This window comes from Myiozetetes cayanensis, unplaced genomic scaffold (assembly GCF_022539395.1).
Source record: "Myiozetetes cayanensis isolate MyiCay16 unplaced genomic scaffold, myiCay2020 scf2-11, whole genome shotgun sequence".
NCBI lineage: Eukaryota > Metazoa > Chordata > Aves > Passeriformes > Tyrannidae > Myiozetetes > Myiozetetes cayanensis.
The window spans coordinates 80,589,957-80,609,705 of NW_026087411.1; the positions used below are offsets into that span (position 1 = coordinate 80,589,957).

At 42.3% G+C, this 19,749-nt stretch overlaps 1 protein-coding gene and 1 long non-coding RNA gene across 3 annotated transcripts in view; one reads left to right on the forward strand and one right to left on the reverse strand.

Annotated features, from left to right (window-relative positions):
- Positions 1 to 1,278: 1,278 nt before the first annotated feature.
- LOC126639558 (uncharacterized) lies at positions 1,279 to 19,190 on the reverse strand. 2 transcript variants are annotated; one of them, XR_007628836.1, is made up of 2 exons: positions 18,511 to 19,190; positions 1,279 to 2,955 (listed from the first exon to the last, which is right to left on the reverse strand). It is a non-coding gene; the product is annotated as an uncharacterized LOC126639558 (long non-coding RNA). The 2 variants fall into 2 exon arrangements; XR_007628837.1 differs by lacking the exon at positions 18,511 to 19,190 and adding an exon at positions 18,377 to 18,423.
- ME1 (malic enzyme 1) overlaps positions 18,410 to 19,749 on the forward strand; it is a 160,772-nt gene continuing 159,432 nt past the window's right edge. The window contains exon 1 of the mRNA XM_050314435.1: positions 18,410 to 18,556. Within this exon, the coding sequence (XP_050170392.1) occupies positions 18,452 to 18,556 (105 nt within the window). The 5' untranslated portion in view covers positions 18,410 to 18,451. The remainder of the gene's footprint in view (positions 18,557 to 19,749) is intronic.

Genomic DNA, 19,749 nt, shown 5'->3' on the forward strand with positions numbered 1-19,749 from the left:
ATTTGCAGTGCAGTTTCAGTAGCTTCAGCCCAGCTAGTCAAGCACTCTTGTGAGACATGGAAGGTATGAAAGACACCATGAGGCCATCAAGCCACATCAGGCTGAGAAGGGAGCTGAGCACAAGGCTCCAAATTACTTGGTAGCTACTTGGTAACCACTAGGATATGAAGTGGATGGGGAGTATTAGCCATTCAAAATAGTATCTACGATTGCATTTTAGGAGCACTGAAACCTGTAGGTTTGACTGGACTCAGAAGTCTCAAGCAGAAGAATGACTCATTGCTAAACTCCCAGACTTCCCCTGACCACTCCCAGGGTCAGACAGAAGTAGTTCTGGGAGAGGCCAGAAACCACCCTGTGCCCTTTTCTGGTGTAATGGGGAGATTTTGCAAGTTTAGGCAAAAGCTCAGTGTGGGAGAGTGGAGTCAGATTGCAGATTAAGACCTTGGCCTCCCTCAGTTCATGGCTGCTTTTGATAAAGAGCCTTTGATTAGATGAAGTCCTCGATCATTTTATCTTTTTTAATAATGAGAATTATGAAGCAAAGGTTAGGGAAAAAAATACGTCTCTTAGGGGAAGTTATGTGGCCAGTCTCTAGACATGTTCTTAGCAGGGCACTGCTCTTTTAACAAAAGAGGTGTTTCTGCTCCTTGTGGGAAACGCAGTTCCCAGTGGAGTCAAGAACTGCAAAGTGAAGCACTACCTTCTTTAGGGAGCATAAAAAATACCAAGCCCCAAGGTCTATAGAGAGAAGCAGGGATTCAGATCCTGTGTCTGCAGACAGCCTCACTGAGTGAGACTAGCAGAAGTGAAGAGATAGCCTGTGCAGTTTTTATGGTAAAAGCATGGCTTGTTTGTTTGTTTATTTGTCAGATGAGCATCGATATACTTTCCATTTGTACTACCTTTCCTATAATCTGCCTGTCCTTCTCACCTGATAAGAAGATATTTGGAAAAAAATCCCAGCTATAGAGGCAATAGTCTCTATGCTGAAGAAGTGACCAAAAAAAAAGGACACTGTCCTTAACAGAAGCTAGAAATGATTGAATATTATCATTGTAAGGCTTATTACCTCTTTGTCATCCCACTTCAGTGTGGCCAGATGCCCAGCCTAGCTTTTCTTCAAAGTTTAGAAGTTTAACTAAAATACTTAGGACTTTGAAGATATGTGGAACACAATATCTTTGTGAAATGATAGATATGGAACATATAAATGCTTTATAATACTTGAATGTGACAACCTAACCCAACAACACCCACAGAGATGAATCTTCACAGTTGGACTTTTTAGAAAAGTTTATTTCTTTACATTTGCAATGTTGCAAGTTATGCTGTTGATCCTGTTGACAAAGCAATATCACGATCAAGTAAAAACAGACAGCAAGTGGCTTAAATCAGTCACCACGAGGTGTTTCCTATACTGCTGTAAAATAAGAAATGTCACCAACATAAACAAATTAAAAATGAGTAGTGTTTTAAAAAGCTAGGTATCAACATTACTGTAGTATTATTGACATTAAACTGGAAAACACTAAAAGCTTGGCCTTAGCAGATACTGTAATACAAATGAATTACAATTATCCCCTTGTACAAACCCCAGGCTGGATACCAAACCATGCCCTAACTGCCATGTATAGCTTACATCTTCCCTACCTGTGGATTCCTCAGCTTACTGACTGTCACCCAGTGGGTTAGTCAGGGGAGGGACCCAGCACAACTGTGAGATGCAGTGGAAGTCAGCCCCTGCATTCCTAGTGAGCTAGATCTTAGCTATACCTCCTGGCAGTGTTTTTACAGTTCTCAATAATTACTTTTTTCATTGCTTCTACAAAATACATTATGAACCAGGTGCTTCTCTCTTTTGAAATGTTTGTGTAAGTAGCTTTACACTCATTTGTCAAATAAATTAACCTGGCACATTCCTTAATACCTTTATTTTTTCTAACTAATTGTAAATCATTCATGCTCAGTCAAATGTAATCCTTAATGCTCTGCTGGACTTTAATCAAATAATGAAACTAGTGATACAGAAACTACAATAGGATTTTAAATCACTACAGATTATTCGGCTAACATTACAAATGCTGTCTTGTCACATGCCCAAAGATTGCGCCTACCAAATGTCTTCTTACTGATTGAAGTGGGTTGAATCTGGCTGGACACCAGGTGCTCACAGAAGTCTTTTTTATCACTCCCCTCCTCACCTGGGCAGAGCAGAGAAAATAAAACTAAAGGCTCCTGTGTCAAGATAAGGACAAGGGAGATCACTCAGCAATTACTGGTCATGGGAAAAATAGACTCCACCTAGGGAAACAAATTTAATTCATTGCCAATCGAATCAGAGGAGTATAATGAAAAATAGGAACAAATCTAAAAACACTTTCCTTCCACTTCTCCATCTTCCCAGGTTCACCTTCACTCCCGAATTCTATACCTCCTCACCTCCAGCAGTGCAGGCAGATGGGCAATGGGGGTTGTGGTCAGTGCATCACATGCTTCTGCCAATCCTTCCTCCTCAGGGGGAGGACTCCTCACAGTCTTCTGCCCAGTGTGGAGTCCCTCCACAGGAGACAGTCCTTCATGAACTTCTCCAACATGGCTCCTCCCCACCGGCTGCAGTTCTTCACAAAATGCTCCAGTGTGGTGCCTTCCAGGGGGTTCAGCCCTTCAGGAACAGATTGCCCCAGCATGGGTCCCCTACAGGGCCAGCAAACCTGCTCCAACATGGGTTCCTCTCTCCATGAGGCCACAGGTCCTGCTAGGAGCATGTTCCAGCATGGGCTTCCCAAGGGGTCACAGCCTCCTTCAGGCATTCCCCTGCTCTGTAATGAGTTCCTCTATGGGATATCTGCTCCATGGTGGATATTTGCTCCACTGTGGACCTCTGTGGGCTGCAAGGGGACAACCTTACCATGGTCTTCACAATGGGCTGCAGGGGAATCACTTCTCCAGCACCTGGGAAATATAAGAAATCACAGAAAAGCTGAAACTCAAGAATGAAATTAGTTAAGGGACAAGTGTCCTCACTGCAGAATAGTAAGCAAATAGTATTGTAAATACATGCAAGTCCATTCCTAAGAAACAAAACAATACACATAACATAGCATGTTATGCCTTAATAACTTCCATCCTTTTTGAGTGTTTTTCCTTTTCATTCCAGCCCCTCTTGCTGGTCTGGCTTTTCTCATGCAACTACTTTACAAACTTGAGCCCCTGGTGGTCTAGTGGTAAAGGCGCGGCGCTATCACCGCGGAGACCCGGGTTCGATTCCCGGTCAGGGCCACTCCCGGGCAGGTGGGGCTCGTTAGCCCTTAAAGGCAACCCACCTACGTCCTAAGGACCTCGCTGCCACTGTCCAAGCTCGCTTGGCCCCGGCAGATGAACCTTAGGATTAAAGGGTGGGCTCAGTTCCGCGCACACTGTGTCTCACCTAAAAAATCCAATGCGCAGGCTGGAAGGTGGAAAGACCTTCCCCGGATCTTCGCTCGCGAAGACTGGCCATTATTTATTACTTTACAAACTTAAGAAACGTATCTTTAAAACATTCCACAAACATCTACAGCTACAGAAGCGAGTGACTTGAGGTGGCACCACTGCACATCAAACCATGGCTTTAGGGACTACAATCAGTGGATCTACTACATATGTCTTTATGATCCTTCTTATTTAAGTACATATGTATTAAATAAGTGTGTGCTTACAGAAATAGTTCACTCCCTCTCTTGGGGCATGAGAAAGGTTTGTCTTGTCACAGCAGTTTACAAGATGGTGTGGCTGTGGAGAATAAATTTGTTCTCCTGAGAGCAACAGCGATGCAACGGGTGCTGTAGTGAAAGCCACAGTTTTATGGTTGTCCTCAAGAAAGCACTTTGAGATCCTGACTTCAGGGAAAGTAAGAGTAAGTAAGCAACATAGGTAAGAGACCCCTCTTCCTCTTTGCAACTTGCCTGAAATGGTTCAGGCTTTAGACCTTTACTTCAGTTGGCTGAAATGAGGCAAGCCTATGTAAGGGGGGCCCTTATATATTAGTGTAAATAATCAAAAATTTTTCCTTTTCTGAAGAACGTGCCCCAGTATATTTGAAATAGTTTACTGTTCTTCTCTCAGTACACCCATTAAGTTACTGTCTAAGTCCTAACTCTGAGTTGTACTATCTTCCAAGAACAGGTTTCAGTTTTATTGGTACATTAGTAATCACATACATGAATCAGTTATTTCACTATTTTTCACAAATATCTATGTGCTTAATTATAAAATAATGTAGGCTTTATTGGTTATGTTTTTAGTATACTGGTCAAATTCCCAGTTCATTATTGCTTGATGAAATAATAGTAAAGTTAAAACTTCTTGATTTTTTTTTTGCTATTAATTTATTTTTGTTATTAATTTAACTTTAACACAGAAATATACATCTTATCATAATCTTGACACCATTTTAGAGCAGAGCAGATGGGATACTGTAAGTTGAGCTCACTTTAGGGTACTCCACTCCAGCGTAATAGTCTCTGTCCTAACCAAAGGCTAGATTATTTCCTTTATTTAGGACCTATCCTCTGACAGGAGCAAAGAATGAATGATCCTTTTTAGAACAAAACTATATATCCTGAAAAGTATTAGACACTGATCTTAGTCCGGAAGTTAAGTATGTAAGGACTTCAGTGAATGAGGGTCAGAACAATCAGCACCTTTCAGGAGTGAGTTCGTAGTGGAGCAGCCTCTGCAGGAGATGGGATCACTGCTCTTTAGAAATGAGCAGGCTGTTACAGTACGTGATTCAGTTAAGAGGGGAAAAAAAAAAAAAGCTGAATATAAAAGCAGATTTAAAGTTTTCATGCAGTCTTTTAATTATACCTTGAACTAAACCTATGGTGTTCAGGAATCTGTATTGCCACTGCAAGGCTGGCAAGAGCTGTAGAGCATTCAGTCTTACTAAGACAACTGGAACAACCTGAGGACATAAATACTACATACCATGCCAAAGCCAGTATAAAGACATTAATGTCTGTAATCAGAAAAAATAAGAAAGAAGTAATGTGAAATTTAAAGTTGTAGCATGGAATTAACAAACAAGACAAAGGATATATACTTCATTTGTAGTGTTTTCCATCTGTAAAACATGACATAGCTTCTTAAAAACACATTAGAGTAGGTTCCATGAAAAAAAATTGTGGCTGGGGAAAAAAATTAGAAATTGAGGCTGTGGCTGAAATAGCACTTCCATTTCATTTCTTCCAAATGTCAATGTTAAATTTTGGTTTGCATTGTCTCAAGATTGCTTGATTCACAAATCCCTCTAGAAATCCTTGACAGAACACAAAAATTGCTTCCCAGTTACTAAAGAAAGTGAGTCAATGGTCTCTGCATTCAGATACATTCCAAAAATGTATCTTTTTAAACTTTTTCTCATTGCATACAACCTTCAGTAAAGAATGTGCACTTTGGTGCATATGAAAGTCATGGCTGAGACCTCAAGATGTTTGATATACTGCACATGCACATTAGTTTTCCCTGATGATTTATATGCATAGCTATCGGGTTATCCAAATACAAACTTGCACATAGCTTCAGAGCTTGGAGGCTTCCCACCCTTTTTAAATGCAGGCAACCTTTCTCCTCCATGAATTCCCATTTGGCCTCTATGGTGCACTTGCCAGAAGGCTGAAGCTCAGCAGGTGTGGTCTCTCTGTAAATATTTCCCAGTGGAAGTTTTATGTGAACCTCTCACATGTATAAAAATATAATACTCAGAGAAATGTTGCTGGATGAGGACCTCAGATTTAAAACTCAGAGGGGAAGGGACTATGTCTTTTTGTATACACTAGCTGTGTGTATATGAAAGCTGCTAAATCATTTAAAGGCACAGTTCTAGAAAAGCCCTTGGCTTATTCTGGAAACCAAGAGAAATTCAGGCTACTTAACAATCAGTACAATGCTTTACAAAATGAAAGTAAAAAAATGTAGCTACACGTTTCCAGATAGGTGACATTCACTTAGTCTTTGCAAAATATTGGAGATTAAATGTTGTGCAAAGGCTACATGTTATTGAAACATATGCTGTCAGTGCATCTTTGCATTGTCATGCTCGTTAGGACACAGTAATTACAGTGCTCTTCTGAGAGGTAGATTACATTTCTCACAGCTTCTGTTAAGGATCCAGCCATAACGTGACCTTATAGCTAAAACTGAATATACCAACCTCTGACCTGAGAACCATGTACCATTTGAATTGAGATATTATTTAAAGAGAAATGAAAATTGACACTTTGTAGTACAAGGAAGTTACCCTCCCCCTTTCAGCTGAACAATTTGTTCAAAGGCCTGAGTCTGGACTCACTGCACATCCCACGTAGCTGATTCTTAGAACAAACAATTCCTCTGGGGTCTAGAATGCACACTGGATTCTGACTCAGTTGGAATAAATACATTTTCAGCAAGAAAGAAACCAAATTAGCTCAGTTTTGAGACGCACATGGTCAGAGAAATAAAAGCAAGTATGTAGTATAATTTCATTATGAAAACCTATATTTCAAGTGAAAACCCGTAGTCAGTTACAAGAATTACAGAGAAAGATGCTGCCTACTCAGTTATCTATTTTATGGATGCACTATGTGTACTTTGTGCACTATGCTGTCTTCAGCAAAACTTCTTTTCATTCCACCTGAATTTCACTAATTAATGTTGTAGCTACATCACACAGTGAAAAAAATAAATTTGGGGACTCTTGCACTGGAAGCATTTAATTTTTTTCTTTTTAATTATGAGTTATTCTAGTAACAAAAGGAAAAAAAAGCCCACCACCTTTAGATGACTGTTTTAAGAGACAAGATCTGTCATGAGGGAGAAGCACTATTTCATGTGACAAAGAATACTGTCATTTCTCTTTAACATATGCTAATAGTACCACCTATATCCCCTTTTGGTTTCCTCATGTCCAAATCCACCACCTGCAGTCTGCATTACTAAAGATAAAAAGATACTAAAACTTATGCCAAGGGCACTTCAACTACACTATGATTTCTGGAAATATAGCCCACATTCATTATATCACACTAACTCGATTTGCTTTGGGACAGGTCTGCATTGCTAGAAGCCTGTTACCTTTCCTCATCTTTCACGCAGATGTATTTGAAGGTGTTTTTCAAAACTCTTTATGTTCTGTTTTCTATTTGCTTCTTTCAACTTCTGCTAGGGCATCAACTAGCAAACTGTTGTGATCTATTCCTGTTTATTAATTTATGGCAGGATGAGCATCTAGTGAGACTGCAGCATACAGGGCTTGAATATGATAACCACTTCATGGACAGCCACAATAAATGCATAATTGCCTCTCTGTAGACCAGTGCTTCTAGCACACAGAATTAGCACGGTACAGTAGGATCACTGTTATGCTTTTTAATGCCAAGTTGATTCATACAGATGAGCAGCTGAGCAGTGCAGAGGTAAATTGCCATCTTTCTCCACAGCACAGCCATGTGCACACTGTACACATGCCCTGCAGTCCTGGTTAGTGTTGGCCAACCAACCATTAAAACAGTTGCGACAATGGAGTTTCTGTGGTTTGAATGAAGATTATGGGCATCAGAAGTAGAACAAGCACTGGTTTTCAGAGAATGAGGATCTCACACTTCATAGGGAACAAGGATTATACTTGTACCCTTAGTTCAGTTATCACAAACGTCACCTGCAGCATTTGTTCCCCATCAGGGCAAGTTTGTGAGAACTATTCCAAGAACTACAGAAAAGACACACGATACCAGTACTTTGAGAAAGTCTTGTCTTTTCTGACTCATGAAACTTGTTTTCTTTGCCAAACAGAGCTTGACAAAACACAGTCTCACTGTATGCTTACAGCTGCAGGAGGGAGGCAGTTTCATAAGTCCTTGCAATAGCAAGTGAGTGGATAACAAAATGGCAGATAATATTTAATCCAAATATTATGCATACACAATGGATTACTCTAATTTACTTAAGACCACTTAGGAAAGAGGCCACTGAGCCATTGTAGCTGTTCTCCTTCCCCTAGTAATGCCTTCCTTCTGAGGCATGTTGCAGCACAGACTGCATGGGCTATATAGGTGGAGTGGGGATTTATTGCAAATCAAGAACATTCTGTTTTTAATGACATTTGGAGGTTTGGGGAAATGTCATATGGGAAACTCACAGTGTGAACATTCATTAAAGAGTTATGAGGATTCTACAAGCAATAATGGTAGGATAAAATAACAAGTAGTGGTATGTAGCTCTATTTATTTATATATTTATTTTATATAAACACTCAAAGATATTTTGAGTAATGTTTTTCTTCAGAATATCTCTTCTTGTAAGTATGAATCAATAAACCAGCTCACAACCTTAAGGAAGAAGACACCTGATCATTTGCCAAGTAAGATATCTAGTGCCGTGGAGTAATGTTTTTATCCGTCCACTCCATATACTCTACCTAGAGTTTCCCATTTACTCATATTTTTCCATAGAAATTGTTTATAGCCCAAATTTATTTAATTTTTGGGTAATGTTTCCTGAAATAAATAAACTGTGCCCTTCAGCTGTCCCTTGCAGTCAATTATGTTAACTAGGACAGCTATTCTTTGGACATTTTATAAGACACTGAAACTCTCAGCTGAACTAGGCCACTAACTAATTGCTATGCACAGGCAACAACGCCACATTATTTCTGAAACCCTGTCATAGTTGTCCTGTAACTGCACAGTAGTGGTGAATTATCTTGTGCATTTTAAATGAGAAAATTTGCTGTTTAAACAAAGTCTCTGTTATTTCCTTTCTTTGGCACAACAGAAAATAACATTAGATATTTTTAAAAATTAGGCTCAGAGGAAATAATTTTAACTTTGTAAAAACACACAATGCTATTTGGAAAATATTGTCAAAACTCAAAATGACGAGGTTCATCTTCAAAATACTGTCCTAGAAACACAGCATCCTTTTCGGTTTTTGGTATGGGAAGATATTTTTACCTGTGTAGGAGTCATTGTTAGATGCTTGTTAGCTTCATATTAAGAATTTACAGTATGTGGAACAACTACATTAAAGCTGTAGTATCCAGACCTTTGAGGGCCTCTATAGAGCTATATAGAAGGATCCTTTGGATGACAGGGTGAATAGATCTGTAAGTAAATTAATTCATGGGACATTGGCCCTTACTACTTGACTAATCCTGAGGGTGAGAATCACCTTAACAGTGGTTGGAGAGAAATGCTCTTCTTTATGCTCTAGTGAAGTGTGAACTCATGAGCCCTTACTCAAGTGTTCTCTTTAGTTACTAAGCTTGGTAAAATGATAAACAATGGAATTGAGTGCACGCTGTGTGGTGCAGTCCACATGCTGGAGAGAAGGAATGCCATCTGAAGGGGCCTGGACAGGCTTGGGAGGAGGGTCATGAAGATAATCAGAGGGCTGGAGTGCCTTCACTGAGAAGACAGTCTGAAAGAGTTGGGTTTGTTTATTCTGGAAAAGAGAAGGCTCTGGGGCAACCTTATAGCATCCTTCCAGTACCTAAAGGGGACCTACAAGGAAGATGGAGAGGGACTTTTCACAAGGGCATGTAGTAATAGGAAAAGGAGGATTGTCTTTAGACTGTACTCTCTCAAGTTTAGGTTAGATATTAGGAAGAAGTTTTTCATTATGAGGGTGGTGAGACACTGAAATAGGTTGTCCAGAGAAGTTGCAGATGTCCCATCCCCGGAAGTGTTCAAGGCCAGATTGGATGGGACTTTGAGCAGCCTGGTCTAGTGGAAGCTGTTCTTGCCCTTGGCAGGGGCTTGAAATTAGATGATCTTTAAGGTCCCTTCCAACTCAAACCACTCTATGGTCCTATTATTATTATTTTTTCCTTTGCATTTTGTACTCATGCTGAAGCTGCCTACGCCTTTTGCAGATATTTACAAACCAAGCATCATAACCATTGATTCCCATGATTCCTTGTGCCTGGTCTGTACAGAGTCCTATTAAAGCAGAGTGGTAGCAATTCTTTACCTCAAAAAGTACTGCCTCATCCTTCTTCCCTGCTGATTCAGCTGATTTTAACGTTTAATTGGTCTTGTCTAAATGATTTGCACATAAAAAAACTAAACACGGCTGGAATGTCATGCACTAAGCCTCACGTGCTTTGGCAAGTGCACTGCACGTAAAGGACTCCATACAGCTGCCTTTGCATAAGCAAGGGCTTCTGATGAACTAGGAATTGTCTTTGAGCTTCTGCCAACATTTTTGTCAGAAGGTTTGTTTTTAACATTGCTAATGATTTGGAAAACAAAACAGAGTTTGTAGAACAATCTTCAATAATATTTATGGTAATTAGCACGTGGAAAAGAAAAAGCCCTTCACAGGCTCCAGTGTATACGAAAGGAAGCATTTAAAAGAGAAAAATTTCTGAGCATGCTTTGTCTGTTGCTAAATTGTTAAAATTAGTGTGCCAGACATAATCATGGAAGCAAACAATGGAAGTGCACTCACAAATACTATTCCAAAATTATCCTAAAGGTGCTGAAGTTGTTTGAAATTATGTCTGTAATTGGCAGAGCTGAAATAATTCATCCTCTTTTTATAAACAATAGAAGGAGTCTTGCAGATTTTCCACTCTTATTGCTGGAACATAGATCTGATAGAGTAACTCAAGTAAAAATGCTATTTGGGGTGTTTTTCTAAATCCTATTATTCCTAGCAAGACAGTGAACTCCCAGTATTAAGATAGAAATCATTCCACAAAGTCATAGTAATTTAATTTTGGCACTGAATAATCTTCAGCTCTGAATTCATTGTTAGTGCAACTAAAAGAAAGCCAAGAAAAATTTTTTCTGAGACAGTTCAGCAGTCTAAAAATTTTTAATTCTAGTAATCTGAAACATTCTCCACACAATATCTCTAAAATATTTGAGATGGAAATAAGTGTGCACATCTAAATTTCTAAAACTATGTGCAGTGTTAAATATAGGTATTTGCATTAGTGATGAAAAGATAGCACTATCAAGATTTCCTATCCTTCAGATAAGCAGGCTTGGGAATCTAGAAGTATTTTACATTCCTCATCACCAGCCAAATCAGGAAATTAATTTTAAAAGGATATTTCAAGGAAGATTAGCTTGAAACATTTTGTATTGTTTGAAGAGAAGGAATGCGATTTTTCATGCCTTTATATAGGTCATTTAAGTCACTCCAAAATATCTGTATATTCAAAATAGAGGCACTATTATTAGCACTATTATTGCTCACAATGGCTCTGTTCTTGTGGAATTAAGAGACAAAAAGTGAATTTTTTTTTTTTGTAGAAATGGAAAAATTCTTAGGAAACTGCACTATTTGGACAAACACTGAAAAAAAGGTAGGATGCTTATTTTGAGCATTATTTAATCTCCTTGAATCATAAATGCAGCCAGAATATCTTCTGAGATCATGATGCACTGTGGCATACATATTTTATTTGCCTTGTGCTAGATTTACAGTAATAACAAATAAATACATGGTCTTCAAGTCAAAATGTTAACACTGAGATGTGGGAGAAATAAATTCTCATTCTATCCCAGGCATGCTATGAAGCACAAATGACTGGCTACGTAGGCATGCAACTATTTCTATGTGTCTCTCCTGAATTTACATCTGACTTGTGAACTGATGGAAGTTCCTGATCATAGAATCATAGAATTAATTGGGTTGGAAGAGACCTCCGAGATCATCAAGTCCAACCCTTGATCCAATCCCACTGTGATTACCAGATCATGGCACTCAGTGCCACATCCAGCCTCATCTTAAAAACCTCCAGGGATGGTGAATCCACCACCTCTCCGGGCAGGCCATTCCAGTGCCTGATCATTCTCTGTAAAGAACTTCTTTCTAATATCCAACCTAAACCTCCCCTGGCAGAGCTTAAGCCCGTGCCCTCTTGTCCTACTGCTGATTGCCTGGGAGAAGAGACCAACCCCCACCTGGCTACAACCTCCTTTCAGGGAGTTGTAGAGAGTGATGAGGTCTCCCCTGAGCCTTCTCTTCTCCAGGCTAAACAACCCCAGCTCCCTCAGCCTCTCCTCATAGGACTTGTGCTCAAGTCCCTTCATCAGCCTGGTTGCTCTTCTCTGGACCTGCTCCAGCACCTCAATATCCTTCCTGAACTGAGGGGCCCAGAACTGAACACAATACTCCAGGTGTGGCCTCACCAGTGCTGAGTACAGGGGAAGGATCACTTCCCTGCTCCTGCTGGCCACACTGTTCTTGATGCAGGCCAGGATGCCATTGGCCTTTTTGGCCACCTGGGCACACTGCTGGCTCATGTTCAGCCTCCTGTCAATCAGCACCCCCAGATCCCTTTCCCCCTGACTGCTCTCCAGCCACTCTGTGCCCAGCCTGTAGCGCTGCAGGGGTTGTTGTGGCCAAAGTGCAGGACCTGGCACTTGGCCTTGTGGAACCTCATCCTGTTGGAATCAGCCCAACTCTCCAGCCTACACAGGTCCCTCTGCAGAGCCCTCCTGCCTTCCAGCAGGTAGACACTCCCTCCCAACTAGGTGTCATCTGCAAATTTGCTAATGGTGGACTCAATCCCCTCATCTAAATCATTGATAAAGATGTTAAACAGGACTGGGCCCAGTGCTGACCCCTGGGGAATACCACTGGTGACCAGCCACAGAACTGATGGAAGTTCCTAATGGTACCCTATATGTATGGACATTCTCTCACAGTGATCCAACACATCCAACAACATGTATAAGCCAGGTATGGTTCTTTTCCTGTGATACCTGGACAATGTAATGTCAACTAATAGAAACTGCAGGTAGCATTCTTACTGTTTTATTGATTTTTATATATGTTATGTATGTATTATATTGAAATAATTTTAGTATCTCTATGAATCTGGCACTGGATTCCAAAATTCTGAAGTCTTAAGATATTTATCACAAGTTGTTGAAGTTCAAGAGTTTAATTTAAGGCACGTAGGATAAAATCCTCAGCAGAAAGGGATAAAAGTGTGAGGGGTATGAAGGCAGCTGAGTAAAAATGCCACTGGTCAAACAGATATATGCCAAAGTAGAACGAGAGACAGAAATTGAGGAGTAAGCTAAAAGAAAGTTGGTGAATTCATGAGGAGGAACAGACTTTTGGGACTATAATGAAATTCCTGTAGAAATGCCTGCATGTTCAGAGAATTTACCATTCTCAGCAGTGTACAGAATCATGTAACAGTCCAGGTCGGAAAGGATATCTGAAGTTCATCTGGCTTAGCCTGCTATTCATAACAAGCTGAACTTCAAAGCTTGATTGCTCAGGGCCTTGTCAAATTTTGAAAAGCTCCAGGCATGAAACTCCTGACCCCTCTTGGCAGCCTGCTCTGGTGCTCACCACCCTTATGCTGGAAAATGCCGTGCTTAAGCCCAACTGGACATTCTCTGGGTGCAGCCTTGCTACTGCTGTCTCTTGGCACTGCACTCCTCATCTGTGACAAGAGCCTGGCCCTGCCTTCTCCATAGCCATCTGCCATGCCAGGGTGTGGTGGTAGGGGCCAGGGGCTCCCTGTGTGGGCATGGCAGGCAAGGTCTCACCAGCCAGAGCTCTTCTCACCACTCACAAAGGAGGAGGAAGAGCTGAGGGCAGTTCCATGTCCTTGTCTGTGGCACTGCTGAGGCTTCTCTGAGGTTGAGCTGAGGAAGAGAAGCAGGGTCAGGCCCAGTGAGGGTAACCAGGGTCAGATACAGCCTTGTGATCACTGAGTGGCTCCACAGTGACAAGGTCACTGAAGCCAAACTGGGAAGTCAGCCTGCAGGTGGTCAAGGTCCAGGACAGCAGGTCCCATGGCCAGGCACAAACAGGGCTGTGGTGTCACTGGGGCAGTGATAGATGGCCTTGAGAGTGTGATATGGGGTGCTGAACCATGGCCAGGGTGGGTGGGAGCCCTGGGAGTGTGGGCAGGGACAGGCAGAGCAGGCGGTGACCTCAGAGTAGGTCACTTTGGGCATTTTAAAGCTACTATGCATTGTCTAGTTTAAAGTAATTTTTTTGAATCCACCTTGTTACAAACAATACTTCTAGATAATAAAAAGTCAGACTTAAATCATAACCTCATATTGCTCATACTGTTTAGTTTTTGCCTCTCCTTCAGCCTAACTACAAACATATGTCCCAATGATCAAAAAAATGAACTTCATTTTCAAATACCAAGCACAAGTCAAGACTGCTAACACTGTAAAATGTTTGTTATAGGTTTTAAAAATGCTTCAATTCTGTTTTTAAATTAAACAATTCACCTTTTTTAAAGCTAAACTTGTGTCCTTGTGAAATTTGACTTGATAGTGCCAACATAACACAAAAAACGAATGTATAGAAACAAATGTTTTTATAAATAAATTAGTGACAAAAAGAGGTCTAAGGAGCATGTCCATCCTTTATCCAGTCACTGTCCTTGGAGGTATTTAAAAGCTGTGTAGATGTGTCACTTAGGGACATGGTTTAGTGTTGGGCTTGGCAGTGCTGGGTTAACAGTTGGACTCAATGATCTTAAAGGTCTTTTCCAACCTAAATGATTCTATGAACTTATTCAGCCTCTATCCCTGAAGAAAAGGACATGGTGTCATATTGGGTCACAAACCCAGAAGAAGTTAACAATGTTGCACTACTGCAAAAAAAGCAAACATTGTGCTGAGCGGTATGAAGGGAATTGCCAATGATAAAACAGGGGAAGTAAAGGCTTCCGTTGACTTAGGGCTGATGAAGTCTTGGCTGGAGTACCATGATCCACAGTGAGCACCCAGCAGTTACCATCAGTTGGTAATAGATCCACTACAGTTCTTGTTGGGGTGAGTCAGACATGATAGCCACCATAGAAAAAGTAGTTAATTGGATGTTTACATCAGGACATAGGAGGTCCCTTTCTTTTCTTCTAAACTGGTAGCCCTGGAAGCTAATTCCTCCCCAGTGTCACAGCAGGATATGGAGCTCCTAAACTCAAAAGTGGTTCAAGGGAGTCCACATCCTCTGATCAGCCATAGCCTAACAGAAGGTTATTTCCCAAGTTCTGTTCTTAAATATTTAAACAGAGTGAATAATCTTAATTAACTACTTCAGGAATAAAGAAATATACTTTCCTGTACTTACCTCTCCCTACTATTGGCTTGTCAAAGCAGGTTGTCAAGTCTCATTTATTGAAGCTTTTTAACACTAGGTTGAGATACAAAGGTACACTTGATGACCAGTTGTCCTGGTTTTGGCTGAGATGGAGTTAATTTTCTTCCTAGTAGCTGGTACAGTGCTGCATTTTGGATTTAGCAGGAGAATTATGCTGATAACACACTGATGTTTCAGTTGTTGCTCTGCAGTCCTTGCCCTAAGTCAAGGATTTTTCTTTTTCTTATACTCTGCCAACAAGGAGACACACAAAAAGCCCTGAGGGAGCATGGCCAGGACAGCTGTCCTGAGCTGGCCAACGGGATATTCTATACCATAAAATGTCATGTCCAGTATATACTGGGAGGAGCTGAGTGCTGCTCAGGAACAGGCTGGGCTTTGTTCAGTAAGTGGTGAGCAATTGTCTTGTGTACCGCTTGTTTTTTTCTGGGCTTTATCCCTCTCTTTTTGTTACCTCCCTTTTAATTACTATTGGAAGATTATATTTTACTTTACTTTGATTATCAGTCTTTTTTATCTCAGCCCCTGGGTTTTACCTTTTCCCAATTCTCCTTCCCACCCCACCAATGCAGGGGAGAGCAGGGAGCGAGTGAGCAGCTGTATAGTACTTAGTTGCTGGCTGGGGTTAAATCACACCGTAAGTGTTCCTTCTAGTCTTTTCCTAGGACTATTTCAAGTAGAGCCTAGGACTATTTCAAGTAGAGCTTTTCATATATCTTTAGTACATCTGAGGAGATTTGAGAGAGACAAGAAGTACGGGGGTGGGAGGAAATCATAGGTACTTACGAAACATCATGAGTAGGATTTTTTAAAGTGCAGTATATAGAAACCATTTGAGAAAAAGAATTAGGTGCCTGCCAGAAGAGCAAAGCCACTGTATTTTCTGTCAGAAACACGTCGATAATGCATGATGCTCACTAATAATTTGAATGTGGGCTAACATTTACAAAAATACCTGTATCAGGTACGCAGCCATTACAAATAATTCGGCCACTCACAAAAGATTTATTTATAGTCCTGTAATACAGCCTTATTATGCAATGCAGTCCTCTTTTGGAGACCTGTGACTGCATATGTAACCGATGAACATTACCCCTTTGGACTATTTTGAACTATTATTGCAGTTAAAATATTGTGAGGTCCTGGAAGAGCCATTTTAAAATTTCTCTTGCTCAGAGATTCTCTGCAAATGCAATACAAATGCTCAACAAAATTTGCAGGAGGGTATAAAGACTAGGAAGAAAAGCAATCACTAGCAGCAGACTCAGACAAATAAATCTGTACTAATCCCATTACGTGGTAGAATGTTCCGAGCCTTAAGTGGAAGATTCTACAGGTGACAGGAGACACTACTTTTTCTTGGTTTTTTGGTCTTCCTTTTGAGCTGAAAAGGTCTGCTGCCATTCTCACAACTCATTTATCTCAACAGATAGTTATGATTTAGTTTTTATTAGTGTTTGAACATAACAAAGAGAAATAAATTGTATTTGTAGGAAGGAGAAGTAAATTTGTACTTAAAGCACAATAGTAAACGGTTTCTGAAGCCTGATTACATAAAAAATATGTATATATCCCAGTGAACTTCACTTTAATTATCTGTTTCATTACATCCCTTTTGTAACAAGTGCAGGGCAAGTCAGGACAAGTGCTTAGCACGGGTCAGACCTCTGAGCAGGTACTCACAGTGATTGCAGTGACTTTTGGCATAAATCAAAGAGATTTTTTTATAGACAGTGTTGCAACATGAAGATAAAATATTGCATCAGGTTAGCATTCTATCAGCATGGTTTCAGTGTAGCCACAAGGAAAAGAAAAAAGATGTTTCTATGTTGCTTTTGAATTTTGTAACTGAGAAAGACCTGCAATGCTACCCCCGTATCCCTGATACCTATTGACAGTAATAATTAGGACTTGGGTGGGTGAGCAGGTATTTAGCTATCCAGACAAATCCAAGGAAGGTTGGATATTTAGTCAGAAAGGCTCCAGGTTTAAAGTTTTGAAGAAACTTCCTAGTTTTAGTTTACTGCTTTCCGTTAATACTGATATGATGGAGCAAGGGAGTTTATTTACTGAATTTTCTGCTGACTTGGAAATCAAGTTTCCAGAAATAGAGACTTGGAACCCTTCCAACTTTCCTTTGTCAGCTAACTGCAAATAAACTTTTAAGAGCTACTTAACAGAAAGTTCAGGAAAAGCCAGAGTCTGTGGGAGCTTCTTCTTCCTTTTTTTTTTTTTTTTTTTTTTTTAATAAAATGTGAAGTAATTATACAGATACAAGGCCTATGGATTAAATGTGAAGAGTAAGCTTGAAAGAGCCACAAAATTTTGATCTGTTTGTTGCTACTTGACAACAGAAACCAAACCCTTCTAAATTAATCTTCTAGTCACGCATTTCATGAAGCATAATTTATCCACAAGGACTATGGCATTCGTATGGAAATTATCTTTGCTTACATACATGAATATAGAGGAATAAGGCCACAGTCATACCGTACACAAGGGGTTGTATGCAAAGAATTTCAGAACATATTGCAAACAAATGTTAGGGCTAGCAGTACAAACCAGCTGAACACCTGCTCTGCTCCAGTGCTCTCCATCCTGACCAGGCACAACCTCAACCACCACAGCTGAAGCCAACACACAGCTAATTACATCAAACATTTGCTCCTGACCGTACGAAGCTATGCAGCCCGTCCCCTTCGGGAAAGATTGGATTTCATGGCCATTTAAATTGCAGAAGGAAAGTGAAACTTGACTGTTGTTGGAGCGCAGAGGCCCAGCTCCCGCGTGTGGCCGCGCCCAGGGGACTCAGCTGGGGCGCGGGGTCGCGGCCGGGCGGTGTCACGGCGCGGTGCTGACAGCGCTCCGCGGCGCTTCCCCGCGTGGGTACCGCGGCTCCTGCGCCAAACCCGGCGTGACGAGGGAGACCCGCGGCTGCGATTCCCCCTCAGCAGGTGATCGCAGACCGGCCTGTTCCTCAGGGCGGCCCGGAGCGGCTCTCTGCAGCGCTAAAAGGCAGCGCAGCCCGCACCCCCTGCACCCGCGGGCAGGGCCGGGCAGGGCCGCGGGTCCGCACTCCTGCCCCCCCTCCCCCCCGCACCTGGGCGGCCGCCCGGGTATACGCGGAGCTGCCGGTGACTCAGCGGCGCCCCAGTGACCCTCTCCCGGTGGCGGCGTCTCGCCGTGGCTCTGCCCCCTCCCTCTCTCCCTCCCTCCCTCCCGGCAGGATCATCCCACCCCGCCGGGCGGTCACCTCGGCAGGAGGAGCCGCCACTTCGCCTCCGCTCCCGCAGAGACCTGACGGCAGCGAGCCCCGCCGCTCCGCGCCATGCAAGCAGGGAAGGCAGCCGAGAGCAGGCAGAACGCCGGCCGGCCCCTGCAGCTCACCATGAAGAGGGGCTACGAGGTGCTCCGCGACCCCCACCTCAACAAGGTAGGGGCGGGCAGGGCAGGTGCCGCGGGTGCCGGGCGATCCTGCCGGGCGCTGCCCGCCGAGCCGGAGGCCTCTCGCCGCCGCCACCTGTCAGCGCCCGGGCCGCCCCCGCTCAGCGGCCGCCGGGCCGGGCCGGGCTGGGCCGGGGGCGGCGGGCGCGGGGCAGCGGCACTTCCTGCGGGCTCGGAGCCGCTTCCTCTTCCCTCGGGGCGGCGGGGGGCGGCCAGCACCCCGTCCTCACCCGCACCGCCGGCCCCGGGGCGCGGAAACATCCCCTCTGTGTCCTCCGGAGAGGGGAGGGGGGAGCAGCAGCCCGGGGAGGAGGAGGATGCTGCTGAAAGTTAAGCCGCTGTGATGCGAGTTCCTGCTGCCGTGCTTCTCTTTTTCCCGGTACCCTCCTTCTTTTCCAGTCCTCTTTCCCACGGATACCCCATCCCGTTTCCTGCGGGCAAACCCGGCTATTCGTGCTGTCCAACCTTTTTTCCCCTGGAAGGTGGAAAATGGGTTTTATCGCCCCTATTCCTCTTGGAGCTGTAACATGCCACTGCAGTTTCCTCCCTGCTCTGCATCAGCGAATGCAGCTAGCTCTTCTAAGAGATGCCATAGCACAGCAAAACCTTTTTGCCACATCTCCAGTTTGCTTAAGAATGGTAATTCAGCTCGATAAAACTTTCTAAACCTGTAAGACTAATCTGGAAAAAATAAAGCCGAGTAAGTGTTTGTGCAACTTACAAAGATGCAAAGTTCAGATAGTATAATAGATAAATTGGCATGACCAGCTCTGAATTTGCTGCCAAAATGAAAAATAGTCAAAAAGGTAAATCATAAACCACACCGAGCACGTGAAACTTTGGTCAGACCCTTAGCCCCAAATTTCACCTTGCACATTAGCTGTATAAGTCAGAGTACCATTACATCTGCATTAGAATATATATACAGTAATTTTACTTATTTCTGAGTTGAATAAATTGACAAAAAACCTGTTTCTAGTTTTACTGGAGAGGTTGGCTCATCACTAAAAGCTCCATATATTAGTTAGATGAATAGTGCTTTTATTAGTCTTGGTGCTTGACTACAAAGTTTCCTTAGAGGCTCTTATGTGTCTCTGTGTGTATGTATGTGTGTATGCCTGAGAAGGTCTCCTGAGGTCAGATTAAAGGAAAATTAACCGAACTATAAAACTCTCAAGAAGA